The sequence below is a fragment of the Neolamprologus brichardi genome, chromosome 1, assembly GCF_056152115.1.
Source record: "Neolamprologus brichardi isolate AB-2024 chromosome 1, ASM5615211v1, whole genome shotgun sequence".
Classification (NCBI taxonomy): domain Eukaryota; kingdom Metazoa; phylum Chordata; class Actinopteri; order Cichliformes; family Cichlidae; genus Neolamprologus; species Neolamprologus brichardi.
The window spans coordinates 2,657,380-2,675,560 of record NC_142104.1 but is presented as its reverse complement, the minus strand read 5'-3'; the positions used below and the strand labels follow the sequence as shown (position 1 = coordinate 2,675,560).

At 43.9% G+C, this 18,181-nt stretch overlaps 2 protein-coding genes across 2 annotated transcripts; both read left to right on the top strand.

Moving 5' to 3' along the window:
• Positions 1-139: 139 nt before the first annotated feature.
• Positions 140-7,076, top strand: LOC148106254 (protein tipD-like). Its single transcript, XM_087843205.1, has 9 exons — positions 140-1,570; positions 2,695-2,805; positions 3,816-3,904; positions 5,283-5,346; positions 5,512-5,650; positions 5,731-5,860; positions 6,044-6,231; positions 6,713-6,795; positions 6,888-7,076. The coding sequence occupies exons 1-9, from the start codon at positions 1,481-1,483 to the stop codon at positions 7,074-7,076; spliced, it is 1,083 nt and encodes a 360-aa protein (XP_087699331.1). The 5' UTR covers positions 140-1,480.
• Positions 7,077-7,701: 625 nt separating this feature from the next.
• On the top strand, positions 7,702-17,800 carry LOC148106253 (G patch domain-containing protein 1-like). Its single transcript, XM_087843200.1, has 16 exons — positions 7,702-7,705; positions 8,892-8,950; positions 9,083-9,325; positions 9,409-9,556; positions 9,716-9,795; positions 9,876-10,092; positions 10,287-10,583; positions 12,652-12,830; positions 12,914-13,041; positions 13,124-13,212; positions 15,226-15,437; positions 15,509-15,824; positions 15,919-15,996; positions 16,280-16,395; positions 16,478-16,593; positions 17,309-17,800. Exons 1-16 carry the CDS (start codon positions 7,702-7,704, stop codon positions 17,340-17,342), a joined length of 2,316 nt encoding a protein of 771 aa, XP_087699326.1. The 3' UTR covers positions 17,343-17,800.
• Positions 17,801-18,181: the final 381 nt, after the last annotated feature.

Genomic DNA, 18,181 nt, shown 5'->3' with positions numbered 1-18,181 from the left:
GGCCGCGCTATGAATTCTGCTATATGTTTTTTCAATTTTGTTGTCCGGGTTGAAAACCGGGAGAAATTCGTGAGAATGGTGGCTCTGGGAGATTCTCAGGAGGGGCACTGAAATTCGGGATTCTCCCGGAAAAATCGGGAGGGTTGGCATGTATGAGACGGTTCACCAAATATGTGGCCCGCAAACTGTGGTGAGGACACAGACTCAACCATGCTGTGCTGAAGTTTGTCCTTAAAAGAGCTCTCATCCTGTATAAACCACTAATAATGAGACAGACAGTAGATGGAGAAGTCCTCCTCCTGTTTCTCTGCTGTTTTTGTCAGGCTTATATCAAACAACCTGAGTTGTCACCTTTGTTATAAAGACCAATGTTCTGCGGGATCCTGTGTCCTGTTTTAGTTGTGCTGCTTTAGTTGCTAACTGCCATGGTTGATTTCCTTCTGCAAGTGTCCAGAGTCAGAATTGAGAAGGTGAGAGGAGACGTGACAGAGGCTCTCCACCCCTGATGAGACACCAGGACAGTGTGTGAGGAAGAGGAGGAGAAAAAGGAGCCAGCATCAGCTGAGAGATATAGAGGAGAACAGGGGGGCAACAGACAGCTCTCTGTAGTTGACGGACTGGTAAAAAACAGTTTTTAGATATTTGCAGAAGTATCTCCAACACAAACTGTAACAGCTGCATACAGGGAACCACTCAGTCATGTTTATCCTGCAGGAGAGGATCTGACAGGGAAAGAAGGAAAAATAAGGGAACCACGGACAACTTTAATAATGCTTTGATTTATCCACAGTATATTTAGTTCAAATATTGTTTTTATCACAGAGGGATTGTGCTGGTTTCAGTGGGAAAAGTATGCAGCTCATTTAAATATGAAGTTCAAAAAGCTGTGAAAAGTTGGCCGTTCATAAAGTGTGTCAGTATTTTATAAGGATGTCATGTTTCTGTATCATCTCTCTCCTGTCAGAGCCTCTTACCCAAACATCAGCCTGTTTAATGCTCTCATATCTTCAACATCTCAAGTAAATTATACTGCACAGTTTTCTCTCCAATAAAAGAATATTTACTGCATATATTTTCGTCCATTTTATCTGAAACATTCAAGGAGGAGATCTTTTACTGTATTTTGGTGATATTGCCCTTAAATATGACTAAAGCTTTCATACAGAGGTGATCATGGACATAACTGAGATCAGTCTGACTGAACTCTGAAAATCGCTGAGTGTTATTTCACAGAACCATAATTAGATTAACTCAAACTGAAACACGCAGTGTTAAACAGTAGTATAATTATCATTAACTGTCAAAGTAAGTTCGTATTTTGCTTGTTTCCGTTTCCATCAAAAATCTAATTATCAACTAATTATCTTATCTCCCACCGCCCCCGAATGCACCAAATTTCGCTTGTGAGGCTGTTGCCACGGTAACTGTCATTAGCTAATGTGGCTTTTGGCTAAACGACAAGTTTTATTTGTACCGAAAAATGGCGTCAAGGAACATCGACCCTTTGTCAGCGGAGGAGCCTTCGGAAGGCGGAGAAGAGGAGAGAGAAGCGTGGAGCTCGGAGTCTCAGGTAAACCGAAACGGTTAGCTCGGTGGCTAACGTTAGCGTGATGCGTTCACTTGCATGTGAGGTTTGTCTTCTCTTGGTCTGAAGCACGAGAGCAAAGTTATTTTAGAGCGTCTGATCCCGACAGTCTGACTGAGATGGAGCAGGCATATTTATTCTGTAACTTCCAGTAATTCTGTAACAGTTATTATAAAGTTCAGGTAATAGTAAAGCACTATTAGAATTCCTAGATTCTAAGTACAGTGCAATACTGAGGTCGCTACTTTTATCTTTGATGTATTGACGTTTTGATCGAGCTTAAGATTTCATTTACAAAACATAAGGAGAGCTAATAGAAACATGGGCAGATTAGTGAACAGCCTCAAGGCGCCACTGGATCAACCAAATGAACGTTTCAAAATTAGGATTCACCAGCGTGAGCATCAAATAAAGGATCTGTAAATAATTTTTAAAACTCTGTGCTGTCACTGTGGACTGTTATGTGCAGATTAATGTTGTAAGATGAGTCTGAAAACTCTATTTGTAAAAGTGACACTGATGGGCAGAGTTGCATGTGTATTGCAAAACCAGGTAAAATGGCTTATCTTGCACTAGCCTGCCTTTATTTCATGTTTGACATTGATGCCTCGAAGCTGGTTGGGAAAGTTTCCCTTAAAAATCATCTGGGGACATAAGAAAGACCTTCACGGGACAGTAAGACCCAGAAACCCCAACCTAAATGGCTTTTAGGTGATAGGCAGCCACAGGTCATTGAGTGAGTCAGAGGGGAGGGCCAAACATGCAAACTGGCTTTGAGCCGTTCCGCCCTCATTTTAAAGTAGGGAAATGCACATCATCAACTCTATATTTTTATCTGCAGCACCAAATCTTACTGCTATTTCTCTGTCTGGGTTCTATGTGCGGTAAGATCCCACTTTCTCCTGTTCATTCAGCTATTGCAAAACAAGCATTCATTTAAAACCAAAGCTTAGAATTTGAGCTCCAGTAGCCCAAAATATATTGCTGTCCGAAGCTGGTCCATAATTATACTGGGCAACCACTGCATGGATGTTCTTTGTACAGTAGATGTCAGTCTTCTTTCTCCTCAATGGTCCTCTGCTAGTTTGCTGTATAACCTGTGTCTGCAGATCCCAGTGAAGGTGTTGCAAGCTCACAGCGATGCTGTGACCACAGCTCGAGTCTGCTGCGACAATCGCTGCATCCTGAGCTGCTCCTCAGACTGCACCGCTGTCCTCTGGGTAAGCTGCTGTCATGGTCGGCAGTTTTTATGAGTTTATGTGCCTGTTTTGATTTTAGGGTTGGTCTACACTCGAGTTTCTAATGTCAGATCAATTCAGTTTTATTTATACAGCGCCAAATCACAACAACAGTCGCCTCAAGGCGCTTTATATTGTAAGATAGATCCTACAGTAATAGATACAGAGAAAAAGCCAACAATCATATGACCCCCTATGAGCAAGCACTTTGGTGACAGTGGGAAAGAAAAACTTCCTTTTAACAGGAAGAAACCTCTGACAGAACCAGGCTCAGGGAGGGGCGGGGCCATCTGCTGCGACCAGGAGATACTTGGCACTTTGAATCTCCTGTTGCACCACATCCCCAAAGTTGTGTGGAGGCCATTGGAGTACAGTTAACTCATCGTCATGTTCAAGAAACCAGTGTGAGACGATTTGAGCTTTGTGGCTGGAAGGAGCCATCAGAAGATGGTACACTGTGGTCAAATAGGCATGGAAATAGTCAGCAACAACACTCGGGTATGCTGTGGAGTTTAAATTATGCTAAGTTGACACCAAAGTGAACATAACTCTACACTCTTAAACTACCAGCAGCCTGAAATCAGGACACAAGGCAGGGTGGATCAGTCCCACCATCTCAATGTCCCAACAAGAAATACAGAAGATCAGACAGTTCCCGTTTTTTTATTGTCTTATTTTGGTGAGCATGTGTAAACTGTAGCTTCAGCTTCTTGTTCTTAGCGGGCAGGCGTGGCTCCCCGTGTGGTCTTCTGCTGCTTTAACCCATCTTCTTCAAGGTTGTGTGCTGAGAGATGCTCTTCTGCAAACCCTGAGAGAACCTCTGTGTTTTTGTGCGTCCACATCAGTCTGTAGAATCTCAGAATCTGTGTTTGACTGAACAGCCTCTCTGTAGATCAGTTTTCTGATGAATTCATTCCACAGAAAGTTTAGGAATAAATCATCAGAAGGTTGTTCCATATTCACTCTGCCTGGTTGACCTCTGACCTGTGTAGGATGTGGGGAGCTGTCAGCCTCTGAGGACGTTTGATGGAGTTCACAGTAAAGCCATCACTGAGTGTGCTCTGATCCCAAACAGCAACAGGTGGGTTCCACGTTAGCTTTAAATTCAGCTAGGTTATGATCCTGCAGCTGAGAGCAGATGATTTCTCTTTTGAATTTTGCAAACATTATGACCTGGAAGCCAAAATCTTTCCACCTGTATTCCTTTTGTCTTGCTCAAAGCTGAGCTGTCGGGTCTTTTCAAGTGAGGCAGAAGTGATTTGGTGTAAAAGAAAGGGTGAGATGAACTTCTGCCAACATTTACAGAAGTAGCGTTAGAAGTTGGCGGTGTACAGGTCAACATTAAAACATTTTTTCAGTTATTTGTGCAGCTGGCCTTGTAGTCAGATTACTGCAATGTCTTTTTCTTTTATCAAGGTCTTTTTATTGATCAAAGAATTGCTTCCAACAACAATTACAGCAATATTAACAAAGAGTCGTGCCCCCCCCCCCCCCCCCCCACCCCCCCACCCCACCCATCCAGAACAGTGTAACTAAAACCCAGCCAGAGAGGAAAGAAGAGATAAAAGAAAAGAAAATTACAGATACAAAGTAAATAATAAAATAAATGAACAACAGCAAGGGAAAAAAACAACAAAAAAACCCCACTCACACGCACATCACATTAAGCGATAGTATCCGGACTTAATCTTTCAAAGTAAGTAAGAAAAGGTTGCCATGTGTCATAAAACCTCCGAACCGAACCTTTTACAGTGTAGCGGATCTTTTCCAGCTGAGTATAGTACATGACATCCTTAACCCATCGCCCATATACAGGTGGAAGTGGCTCTTTCCATTTCAATAATATCATTCTACGGGCCAAAAGAGTGCAAAAGGCCAGAAGATCAAAGTGTGATTTGGAAAGACTGGCATCACAAGGCGTCACCCCAAAAATAGCTATAAACGGGCAGGGTGCAATTGGAACACCTAATATGTTGGACATGGTTTCAAATGTGCTTTTCCAAAAGCTACCCAGTTTTGGACATGCCCAGAACATGTGAGATAGGGAAGCAGGCTCTCGATTACTGCAATGTCTGAATATTTGGAAAAATGAGTTCCCGTGAGCTCCCCGTCACTGTCACTGGAACTGTAAGCTCCACCAGCTGGTGAAGATTCGCTGTTACCAAGACTGTAAAGTCAAGTAGACTTGTAAAAGTTGACTTTCTGAGATTTGTAAAACAAAAAGTAGCAATTTTTGCACCTTTATCTGATGATAGATGAAGTTTTTCTTCATTTCTTTGAGGAAAAAACATCTTTGTGAATTAATCGATGACTTATTCATCGTCCATGGACCCGTAAGGCTTCATGTAATCTCTCACACTGATGAAAAAAACATAAAGTTCACAAAAAACAACAATGCAGAAACTTCCATGTAGTAACTCGAGTGCACCTGTGAATGAAACGTTTGCTCTGTGTGTCAGGATGGTCACAGTGTCCTGGGATAAGAAGATGGTGGCCTGGGACCTCGAGACCGGACTCACTCTGGTAACGTCTGCTGTCACGCTCCTGGAGTTTCAAACCAGCAACCTTCCTGTGATTCGCTGCACACATTTCTCTGCGCACACACGTTTCTGCTCTTTCACACACATGGAATAAATTTGGTCTTTTTGCTTTTCTGAGTTTGACTCACTTTTACGATCTTTGTCGCAGTGGAAATCGAGGCAGCTCGGCCTGCTGACCTCCTGCAGCTCCTCGTCTGACGGCCGGCTGGTCGTTTGCGCTGTAAATCCTCAGAATGGCGTTTCCATCTGCGACGCCGCCAGCGGACAGATGCTGCACCACGTCAGCGGTAGGACAGGTCGCGTGTTGCCCGGTCGGCAGTAATACTCCTGTGAGCGTCAGCGAGCATGTGTTTGCTTTGCCGATCAGATCTTCACCGCTCCTGCATCACTCGATGTCGCTTCGACCCTCAGAGCCAGCGAGTGGCCACCGTCTCTGCAGACCGCAGCATCAAACTGTGGGACCTGCGGGCGCAGAAAACCACGGTGTCCATCGACAGGTGAAGCATTTCAGTGACCTGTAAACGCTCTGAGCTCCTCTCACGCTGTGTGGCTTTTGTCTTCAGCGTGAGACACTCTGAAGTCTCAGATATTTATCAGATTCACAAAAGTTTGATGACAATTTTCAGACCCTCAGAGGAGCCCCCCTGTGCGCTTGTTCTTGTTTACATTCTCGCAATCAGTAACCATGGAAACGTCGTCTCAGCCTGCTGCTTCACCAGCAACGGGCACTTCCTGTGCACGGCGTCGTGGGACAAGACGCTGAAGCTGTGGGACCTGCAGGCGGGGGGCTTCCGATCTCACGGCGGGACGCCGCTGCAGGGAGGCCACGAAGGCAGCGTGAGTGCCTGCTGCCTCGCCGCTGCTGACGGTGAGACCTCTGAGCAAGCAGGTGTCCTCAGCTGACGTCCTCAGATTCTCCAGTAACATTTGTGCTGAACTACGAGCAAGAGGCGGCGTTTGATCGATGAACACTTGCTAGATCCACGTATGGACAAAAGAGTTCTTTTAATGTGTATTTTTAACTATTTAATTATTTATGCATTAGGATGTTAGCTAATTTTTACGAATGAAAATGAACAAAGCTCATCGTGTCGTGTGCTGTAAGTATGTTTTCTGCCCTCGTTAAGAAGCAGATCTAAAGGATCAGAGGTCAGGTGGTTTAGACCTCTGGTGGTTGCACGGCTTAAGATTTGTAAGAAATGTCAGCACCTTAGAGTCCGTCGTGCTGTTTACTATGTTTAGAAAGCAAGCACTGCTCACCGATGAGTTTTTCTGCAGGTACTGGAACATGCTCAGTTCTTCCTCATAATGTTTGCCTAATAAAATCACTTCCTGTTGTGTTTCCTCAGCGAACCTCCTGGTGTCCGCCTCCTACGACGGGACTGTTGCTCTCTGGGATTTGTCGTCTCTCTCTCAGACTCTCGTGCTGAAGGTGATTAAACTCGGCTGTGTGAAGACATCCTGATGTTTCTGGTCGTGTTCTTTTAGACACTTAACTCCTGATTTTGCTTTTTCCCCCATCAGGGCCACAGTGATTGGGTGACAGATGTGTCAGTGAGTGCTGACAGGAAGTTGGTGGCTTCTTCCTCCAAGGTTCACAAGTATTTTCACTCACAGTCCCGGCCAGAAGTTTTTAGGAAGTTTTTGCTCCTCGAGCTTTTCTTTCTTTCTTTTTTTGTCCTGTCTTTCTCCTCTCACCCTCACCATCTCTGAGCCTGGGTCTGCTGGAGGTTTCTTCCTGTGAAAATTTAGGTTTTCCTTCCCACTGTCACCAAAGTACGGCGCCCTGCAGGGGACATGGGAGAAAAAATAATTAAGACGGACTTTTGCGAGATCTCGCAAAACAAACTCGGGATCTCGCAAAAGTTTTAGCCGCATTCTTCGGGCGTCGGCTCGAAGCCGACCGGGAGGTCGAGGCACGATGTGCCGGGAAAGCGGTGTTCCTCCCGGCTGTAGTAGGTCTCGACCTCCCGTTAGCTTCAAGCTAACGGGAAGAATGCGGCTAAAACTTTTGCGAGATCCCGAGTTTGTTTTGCGAGATCTCGCAAAAGTCCGTCTTAATTTTTTTTCTCCCATGTCCCCTGCGGGGCTCTGTAGCAAAGTGCTTGTTCACAGGGGGTTTCTCTGTTTTATTGTAGGGTCTGGATCTTACAATATCATCGGTACCCTGGATGTTTAATCTGTTTTGTGATAATTCACCAGAGAAATGTTAAAAATCATTTTATGGAAATTTGGAAAGCAAACAGTGTTTAGTCTCCTGGAATACCTGCATGTCTGTTTAAGGCAAAACTTGCTACACGGTGTAACTCGGCTCATAGCCTCAGCACGTGGCATCAGCATGCGTCACGTGATAGAGCGGCTGTGTGTATTTGTAGCGTCGCTACCAATCCGGCATTTCATCTCCGAGGAAGTTTTCCCAGAGAGAAGTAAAGCAAGTGTGTAAGTTCATCTCTGAATGTTTGTAAAGCATTCCCACGTTAAGCTTAACAACAGATATATGGAGCGACTTCCTCTCTCTCTCTCTCTCTCCTGCTGCTACTTCAATCATGAAACTGATTAATGATCAGCTGATCGGCTTTTCTGTCGGGAGTCCGTCTCTCTTCTTTGTCTTTGTCCCACTTTGCACCAGAAAGAGGAAACCAGCGGCTGAACAACAGCAGCACTATTAAGCTTGATAATCTGTTGTTAGAATTTATTTAATATTATTTCTACACCAGGATCTTTTTCTACAGCTGACGTAACTGTGCAGGGGCGGATCTAGCAAAGTTTAGCCAGGGGGGCCGATAGGGCATGAACAGGAAAAAGGGGGCACAAAGACATACTTTTCTTTCTTATTCTCATTTAAAATGTCGAGCTTTTAATAAATAATTATCTGAATCTTACACCCAAAGTTTTAATCTGATGTAAAATGTATAGAAGTCCATTACTGTATATAGTAACTGTTAAGTCTAATATACCCTAGTAAGCTGTAGTACTTTTTCCTTTGGGAAGATACCATCTGTGCAGTCTGCAGTTCTGTTGAAGAAAGATGTTGAATCTATTTAATTATTCTTGAAAAATAATTTGTTTCTGTGCATTTTTTCACACTGCATCAAATTAAAGTTGATTACGTCAATTAAGCATCATGAGGTGGAGGGTGGTTCCCTTTTTTTATTTTTGCTGGGAGTTTGCAACCCTATTGATTAGGTTGCTTACTCTTTAAAATACCAGAATAGGGAGGATGGAGCAGGTTTTAAGTTTATTAGATTGATCAGTTTTGCTGAACTATGAAATATTTTGGGTGCAGTGTATTTTTTCCATACAGGTATAACAGAATAGCTTTAGTGTTGTTATTTATTTAAACTTGAGCATAAACTTATACAAAATGCAGCAAGATATTAAAAAAACGTTTTATTGATTAAAAAAAACACTATATTGGCTTCATATTGGTATAGGCAGATATCCAAATTTATGATATCGGTATCGGACATAAAAAAGTGGTATCGTGCCATCTCTAGTATAAATACTGACACTTTGTCCTCCTGACAGACGGTGGAGGTAAAGTTTACGGCTCCACGCTGCCCCCTGCTGGTTCGGAGGAATCGGAGGTGAGTGCGGCTGCTTAGACAGAATATTTTAACACAGAACCTGATGGAGGACGATCTAAACTGAATCTGAAATTCATAATGCGAGCTGCATATTTTCACCTGTGCGTGCATGAAATCTCTCTGCCTCATCAGGATGACGATGAGGAGTTTGCTCCAGAGAACGTGACCTTTGCCCCGAAGGATGTAACTCCGGTGGACTTCAACCCTAGGTTGGGAGTTCAGGGTTTGGGGTACCGCGGTCTGGACCCGAGCCTGGCGTTGCTGGGTCACGGCACGGCTGAACACATCGATCTGTTTAAACCTCAGTCTGAGACGAGGAATCGCCTGTTCAGAGACACGAAGAGCAGCTCGAGGAGAGGAGGAGTGGTCGGACAGGTGAGCCCACAAACCCCAGAAGTGTTTTTTTTGGTTGTCTTTTTTAAATGCAAAGTGTTTGGCTGCTGACCTTTGACCTGCAGGCCTTTGGCGTGGGTGCGTTAGAGGATGACGATGAAGACGTGTACCACAGAGACTCCATGTCCAGATACGACACAATCCTGGGAGAAGAGGAGCCGGGCGACAGCCTGTACGGCTGGACGGCCCCGCAGCAGTACACTAAGAAGAAAGGTAACGCTTCCTGGGAAAACCTGGAAAGCCACCAGAGAGGCGTATTTTTTAGTTTTTTTAATTATTAAAGAATAATGTCTCTCTTTTGTCCATGAAAAACTGAAATGAAAGCATTCATGAAGTAAGATGGAAAATTATTTGGATTTTTTTTACTTTCAGACAGAAGTAAAGATGCTTCGTATCTCGGCAAAATCCTGGAAGGATTCACTCTGGCACAGAAACCCCTCGAGGAAAAAACAGTGAGGAGCTTCAAACCATCTCATCACGTGTCCTCATCACTACCTGGACACACGCCTCATGTTTCTGTATCTCTCTGTAGATCTTCCCGCCTCCCTGTCTGCCTCGCGATTATCGTCCAGTCCATCATTTCCGTCCTTCGGTCGATGTTTCACATCTTTCCGGGGTCAGCCCCGCGTTGGCCGAGGCTCTCCGGGTGTCCAAAGGCCACATGGTCAAAGAGGAGCCCCAGCAAGCAGGACGCCACCAGCTGGACTCTGGCCAGAGGAGGGCGCTGCTGGGAGAGGACGCCCTGCAAGGTCAGAGATGGCTGAAAAATGAAGCAATCACAGAAGTGCAAAAAACAACAGATGAGGAAAATTAAAAAGGGTTGAAACTATATGTAGTTTTTCTAGATTAATTAAAAATGTAGGATAATCAGGACATCGTGTCCCATTCTGATGGCAAGTGCGTTAATGCTGCTGGTGATTTTTCCCAACTTCATCCCAATCAGGTCCCAGTTCAGTCATGGAGCTGCTGAGGCCCGAGGACAGGCAGCGCCTGCTCAGCTTCCGCAACTCCTCTAACCCGCCCTCGGCCAAAACCTCCACCCCCGTCTCCAGTCGTGCCTCGCAGACATCAGGGAAGTCGGCACAAGTGCTGCCTGCCTCCTCCGGCCTCCAGCAGGAGGCTCTGGCTGCGTGGAGAGGCGTCCAAACATCGTCGCAGACCTTCAAACCATTTGAGAAAAACCCCAGCAAGCAGGCACGCTACGAACTCTACCTGAGCCGTCTCAAGCAGGGAGACAATGGTACGAGGCTCCGCCCCGCAGGTCCCATCATGCACTGCAGGATCCTTTGATATAGTTGGTACAGTTTTAGTTAAACCACAAAAACCATCATTAACCCTCTGGGGTCAACGAACGCGTCAAAATCACATGACCAATTTAAGACGACACAGCTACAAGATGCAGCGACTCTGAGTCTCCATTTCAACTTGGGTCGAAAGTGCGGACTTCAAACTATATACCAGTTTTTGAATTGTGTCGATGGGCCACGTAAAACCAGAGTTATGATAAAAAATACACGCGATGTTTTTTTCTGAACAAAACAGTGGCGTTTACAGCAGGAAGAACGGTAAAAATGGCGTTTTCTACAGACAGCGCTCGCAAACACTCTCCGCTTATGAGCGAAGAAAGAAAAACACCCCTTCCCTATTGGTGTTAGAGTTTACCATGTCAGCCAATCAAAAAATGATATGGCAACATGGGCACTTGGTTGCTTAGGGAGAAGGGGAAGATTAATGCCGGGCTCACACTGTGCGATTTTTAACAGTCGCGCGATTCAGCTCCTGCTCAAACTGCACGATTGACTCGCAGGGGTTAGAAGTTCGTAGGTCACAATGCTCTGATGTGACCCGAGTGCTCACACTGTGCGTCCATAAAATGAAGGTTATAACAGAAATTCTGTCGCTCGCTCTCCCTCTCTGTCTTTCACTCACACAGACACGCACACCACCACCATCAACTTTGCTAAATTACTAATGAAAAACATGATCAGCTGTGATTGAGCAGCAATGTCCATCCAACTATTTTCACGGTTGTTGTGGTCGTGATAATTTTGTGAGGTCACATCGAAAAGGCTCGGATGAGCTTTCCAAAGTTCCACAAGTGCCTCCATCGCTTGTGTCCAGATCACACGCTGCACCGCCGTGCTGCGCCGTCTTTTTTGCTGACATTTGTGTTTGCGCGTGCGCAGTGTGAGAAACTGCGGTGACACCCTCACGACGGTCGCGAGGATTTCAAACATGTTTGAAATCCTCACGACCAAGCGATTGATGATCGGGAGCTGGTCGTGAGGTGTTAATCGCTTCTCGTTACCCCACGTATACTACACGACGCACGATGAAGGCCAAAATCGGGCCGATCGCCAAAACGATCGCACGACTCAAAAATCGGCTCAAAATGGGCCAAAAATCGCAGAGTGTGAGCCCGGCGTTAGGAGTGACACCCGTGAGAGAAAGTGGGCAAGTGAGAGAAAGAGAGTTTTCATATGTGAGACATTAGTGACGTTTAGCGTGTTTGGAGGCTGTAGTTAGTTTGTTGTGTAGTTATTGTTTTGTATTGTGTGTCAGTTGCTGCTGAATGTCACATTTTCTCCAAAAAAGCCGCCAAAAGCAGATTCCAGTGTAAACGCTGTTCCCACATGGAAAACTGGACTGATGCACCTCCTGCTGTCAGACCTGCAGGTTTTATCCGTGTGCTGTTCTCCTGTCTTATACTGGACACAAACTATTTTTTTGGACCGGCACAAATAATTTGTGCCTCCTTATTTGATAAATAGATTTAAATGGTTATATAAAAAACGCCTGAGGCCTTGGCTGCATTTTTAGGTGAATAGTACCAAATAACTTTGTTGTTTGCAAAACTTGTGCATAATTTTTAGAAATGTACAATTTCTATTTGCATTTGAAGTTATGAAAATGATTCGTTAAACATGTTTGTGGGTTTTACAGTAAAAAATATAATTTTTTTCTACTCGGATTTTGAATTTTTTGTCTGAATTTAGATCATTTGTTCTAATATAGTATGCCAAAATGAAAAAATAACTCAAATTTCAGATATTTGAGGTTGTGCTGAAAATAATGACACCAAACAAGGCAAGAAAAACAGTTTTTAAAGGTGAAATATAGATAAATATAGAGGTAAAATCAAAAGTAGTCAAAAATGGCCAGTTATACCCTGCACCCCAGAGGGTTGATGCTCCTACGTGTCTGAGTATGTGCGTATATGTGATTACTGGCTAACACAGACGCTGGATAAAAGCTCCCACATTAGATCGCCTGGATATTCAAATGTAAAAATCTTCTGTGTCCCTCAGACGCTCTGGAGCAGAGTCTAGACCCGGGAATGACAGAGTGGGAGCGCAGCCGGGAGAGGGAGGAGTTTGTCCGAGCTTCTATCTTGTACCGGCCCACCTCCTCCTCGCTGTCCTCCCGCTTCACCAGAGCCAAAGACCAGGAGGACGACGACAGCGTGGAGGTCAGCCAGGACCAAGAGGTAGGACGCCACCTGGTGCTGTAAACACACCCCTACACTGCAGGTAAGCTCAGGAGTCACTGATGCTTTCTTCTGGTTGTCAGGGAGACCTGGATGATAAACAGGCCGCAGTAAAGATGAAGATGTTTGGACAACTGACCAGAGAAACGTTCGAGTGGTATCCTGACAAACTGCTCTGCAAAAGATTCAACGTGCCCGACCCCTACCCCGGGTACGCCACACAGATCGCACTGAATTGTCTGAGGTTAACTCCAAACTGCTGAGCTAAAGTCTCACTGTGATTGGTCCTGCAGGTCCGGTATTGTGGGTCTGCCCAAAGTGAAGAGAGACAAGTTTTCAGTCTTCAATTTCCTGACTGTGACTGAGAGCAGAGAGGCTGCAGGTAACTTCATTCACACACAGGAGGCGCTAAAGAGTTTTAACAGGCTTTCACACAGCAGGAGAATATTCTGTATAAGAACTTTAAGCCCTTTTTCTTGTTTCTTTAACTTAAAAGCTTAAAACCCACCTGTAATAAAGCTCGGTATTATTTTAAACATAAAAGATGTTCCCAGGTTTGCTGAGAGGGAAGATCAGATCTTCAGTATCAACTTTTCCCTGCTTGGCTTGTTTCTGTCGGCCACACGAGCAGCTGTCGGTGCACAAAGCAGTTAAGCAGTGTTAGCTTTGACAGCGAGACGTGAGCGAGCTCCCAAGCTCCATTTACACATAGACGAGCCAAAGCGAGTAAATGGTTTCTGACTGCAGCAGCAGCTTTATCACATCCTGCCCTGTCACAGTTAGAGATGGCACGATACCACTTTTTTATGTCCGATACCGATATCATAAATTTGGATATCTGCCGATACCGATATGAATCAGATATAGTGTTTTTTAATCAATAAAACGTTTTTTTAATACCTTGCTGCATTTTGTATAAGTTCATACTCAAGTTTAAATAAACAACAACACTAAAGCTAACTAATAGGGTTGCAAACTCCCAGCAAAAAAAAAAATAGGGAACCACCCTCCACCTCATGATGCTTAATCGATGTAATCAAATTTAATTTGATGCAGTGTGAAAAAATGCACAGAAATAAATTATTTTTCAAGAATAATTAAATAGATTCATCATCTTTCTTCAACAGAACTGCACAGATGGTATCTTCCCAAAGGAAAAAGTAGTATAGCTTACTAGGGTATATTAGACTTAACAGTTACTATATACAGTAATGGACTTCTATACATTTTACATCAGATTAAAACTTTGGGTGTAAGAGTCAGATAATTATTTATTAAAAGCTCGACATTTTAAATGAGAATAAGAAAGAAAAGTATGTCTTTGTGCCCCCTTTTCCCTGTTCATGCCCTATCGGCCCCCCTGGCTAAACTTTGCTAGATCCACCCCTGCACAGTTACGTCAGCTGTAGAAAAAGATCCTGGTGTAGAAAGTAATATTAAATAAATTCTAACAACAGCTTATCAAGCTTAAACGTGCTGCTGTTGTTCAGCCGCTGGTTTCCTCTTTCTGGTGAGAAGTGGGCCAAAAACAAAGAAGAGAGACGGATTCGCGACAGAAAAGCTGATCAGCTGAAACTGATCATTGATCAGTTTCATGATTGAAGTAGCAGCAGGAGAGAGAGAGAGAGAGAGGCAGTCGCTCCATATATCGGTTGTTAAGCTTAACGTGGGAATGCTTTACAAACATTCAGAGATGAACTTACACACTTGCTTTACTTCTCTCTGGGAAAACTTCCTCGGAGATGAAATGCTGGTTTGGTAGCGACACTACAAATACACACAGCCGCTCTATCACGTGACGCACACTGCTGCGACGAGCCGAGTTACGCCGTGTCGCAAGTTTTGTGAGGTGCTTTTTTGATATTTAATGGATCGATTACATTTTTTATTTTTCTCCGATATCCGATCCAGTAATTTACGTCAGTATCGGACCGATACCGATACGTAATATCGGATCGGTCCATCTCTAGTCACAGTCACACTAAACGTCAAAATTAAGTAGACAGATTTTTTTTCAGCACAAATGAAATTTAAATGTGTTGCAAAGCGAACAGTGTTTTAAAACTCAAGTAGATGAAAACTGATCCAAACTCATTTTTATCAACGAATATCTCGGTGTGACTGAAGAGTTATGTAAGAATTTATTTAAATGTTTTAAATCTGCTGTTCCTCAGACTGACGTCTGTTAACCAATCAGGATTTATTTAGGATAAAAAAGTAAAGACAGGAAAACTGAAGTGATTGCTTTTATTAAATTGATACTTTCTTTCTGTTTAGTTTTTCCTCCATGAATTTCAGTTTCTTTGTAGCCTTAACACAAATTTGATGTTTTCTTAGTTTCAGTTTTACGCCACAGTGTTTGTGCTCACAGATTAAGCTCATTATTTCTCTTCAGCACCTCCAAAACCTCCAGAATCCGGGAAGAAGTCCAGGTGGGATGTCTCTGAGCAGAAGGTGGAGAAGAAGAAGGAGGACCCGCTGGGTGAGCTTCTCAGTGCTGCACGCAACCAGACCGAGACCAAAGTGGAGCACACCCCCACGCCTGCTTTACCTGCTTTACCTGCTTCAATCAGCAGCAGCGATCAGGCTCCAGGAAGCAAACCGGAGGTAGTGAAAGAGCAAAGTGTCCAAACCAGCAGAAGTCCTTACATCTAAAGAGTTTATCCTTCCTTCTACAGATAAAGTCATCAGAGCAACAGAGCTCAGAGCAGAAGAAAGAAGGTGACGAAGAAGAGGAGGAGGAAGAGGAGAGCAGGCCTCCCATGGATCTGTTTAAGGCCATCTTTGCCAGCTCCTCTGATGAGAAGTCCTCCTCTTCATCAGAGGGGGAGAGCAGCGATGAGGAGGAAGAAAAGGTGACAAAGGAGGATGAAGGAAAAGTGGACTCGGAGTCACTGAACCTCTTCAGCATCCCCTCCTCCTCCTCAGCCACCACCACCTCCTCCTCAGCCACCACCTCCTCCTCAGCCACCACCTCCTCCAGTCACCAAGCAGGTACTCTGAGTTTGCTGAATCACCTTAACCTTTCTTCTAATCTCACGTCCCTGTCGAGCGTAACTCTGTTAACTCTTCTCTGCTCCTTCAAAAGCAGCAGTTTCCACTCAGGCCTCCGAACAGGAAGAGGAGGAGTTTGGGCCAAAGCTGCCGCCTCCCTCGGCTGCTCTGAGTGAGTGTCACCCACCAGATCAACAACAGACAACTAAAGTTTATTCACCATGACTCAGTCACGTGGTTTCCCTTGCGTGGACATTGTTTTTATAGATGCAGCAATCTCTCTGTGATCAGCTCAGCTGGGTTACATTCATGTGAATCGATCCACATGTAGAACTAGAGCGTCTGTTCATCGACGCTTTCACTGCTCCTCTTCTGCTTCTACTTCATTAAGTGCATCCTGCTTCATAAAAGCGTTGCTGGAAGGTTAATAACCTGCCTGTTGTTCCTGTGTTTAGTCAGAGGAGGCGCCGCCTCCATGCGCCCTCCAATCAAGGAGGTTAAAACGGGCAAGAAGAGCAAAGAGAAGAAACACAAGAAAAAGAAGCATTACAAACACAAGAAGGAAAAGAAGGTAGAAAACGAAGAGTAAGGATCAGATCAGATAAAATGACTCCTTCCTCACGCTGAAGCTGTGACTTCTTTTTTCTTTACAGAAGAAGAAACACAAGAAGCACAAGCACAAAGAAGCAGCCGAAGAAGAGCGAGGAGGAGGAGCCGGCGAGCAGGAAGGTGAAGACGGACAGGCGTCGACAGACGAGCTGCTAAAAAGGTCAGAGGTCACCTGTCAGAGCATCAAAAGATGACCCTGATGGAATAGGAGACACTTGGAAATTAGTTTGTTATAAAGTGCTGATGTTAGTCAGAAGCTGTGTGTGCAAAACAATTATTAACAATATTTAGAGTTTTTCTCTCTTTTTTTGTTTCCACCAAAACGTTTTAAATCCATAATCCAGAAACTCACTGCGTTCACTTAAGAACATAGTTTGTTTTTATCTGCTCTTCTGTTTCTGATATCATTTTTATTTATCAGATCTCTTAGAGCAGCGGTCTCCAACCTTTTTTGCGCCACGGACCGGTTTATGCCCGACAATATTTTCACGGACCGGCCTTTAAGGTGTCGCGGATAAATACAACAAAATAAAACTAGTACCGGTACCGAAAAAAAGAAAATTTATTCATAACACACATGAAAAGACCCAGGAAAACAGAGTAAACGATAAAAACGATAACAAAATAATGCTGAAATAAAAACCCTGAAAACTATACATTTCACACCTGAGCCTCAACTCTCGCGGCCCGGTACCGGTCCGAGACCTGGGGGTTGGGGACCGCTGGGTTAGAGGGGTAATAATCTGGTGTCTGGGGAGTGTCGTGTTTACGTTTAGTAAACAGATGCTTTTATTTTTAAAAACTGAATTTAGTGTCGTATGCAAAGCACCTTGATCCGTCTTCTTCACTGTCTGTGTGTTTGTCTTCTCTTCCAGACTGAAGAGCATCCGCTCCCATCAGATGTGGTGAATCAGTTGGAGGTCTGTCCTCTGTGAGGACCGTCAGTCAGCTGATTGTTTCACCTGACAGATTACCTGCTGTGTAGTTTTGGGTAATAACATAAAATCTTTATAACCAAGTGTTCTGTATTTACTGACCTGCTGGGAAACCTTCAATCACACAAAAAACTGACGTTTTGTGTTTAAGTGAAGAAGTCTCTCTTAAAGGAGGTGAACATGTCACTGTCACTGCAATCGATGAGTGGAAACAAACGATGCAACCTTAGGTTACACTCGAGACCAAAAAGGCCACATTGGACAGAAAAGACGTGTAACCACGATTACTGTGGAGAAGGAAAGGAACAGCTGATTTGGGTTGCTGTGGTAACATCGTTACCAGTTACATTGTAAGAAGTTTATCAATATTGACACAAAGAGAAAAAAGAAATGTGAACTTTTAGAACTTTTGCTACATATTCTGATGATTTCAGAGACTTCTGTGTGTGACGTCGTTTAAGCTTGACATTGATATAATATTACAAACATTAATCCAAGATTACAGATTGATAAGAAATGTGTTACAGATGGAAGTATGTGTCACAATTACTGGATTCCACGTTTCTCAGACAGAAGCAGTTATTTTTTTTTTCATCTTTATTTAATCAGAAGGAAAAATATCCTCATTTCCAAGAGAGACCCGGAGGAAGAAGCAGCACAAACAAGCTTTTTGTTAGCTTGTTTCACAGTTTGTGAAACTGTGGTATGAAGTATATGTTGTGTAAACGTCACTTGTGACTTTGAGCTACACAGTCGACAGCTGAAAGTAAAAATGGACAAAAACAGTAATAAAAGAGTTTCATTATTCTATAA

Bases quoted from the DNA above. Each gene is read 5' to 3' on its own strand.
- LOC148106253 (XM_087843200.1), top strand. The intron at 8,951-9,082 runs GTGAGTGCGGCT...CTGCCTCATCAG, and splicing joins CTGGTTCGGAGGAATCGGAG to GATGACGATGAGGAGTTTGC. The intron at 10,093-10,286 runs GTCAGAGATGGC...CATCCCAATCAG, and splicing joins GGGAGAGGACGCCCTGCAAG to GTCCCAGTTCAGTCATGGAG.
- LOC148106254 (XM_087843205.1), top strand. From the start codon at position 1,481: ATGGCGTCAAGGAACATCGACCCTTTGTCAGCGGAGGAGCCTTCGGAA. The intron at 1,571-2,694 runs GTAAACCGAAAC...CTGTGTCTGCAG, and splicing joins CGTGGAGCTCGGAGTCTCAG to ATCCCAGTGAAGGTGTTGCA. The intron at 5,347-5,511 runs GTAACGTCTGCT...TCTTTGTCGCAG, and splicing joins TCGAGACCGGACTCACTCTG to TGGAAATCGAGGCAGCTCGG.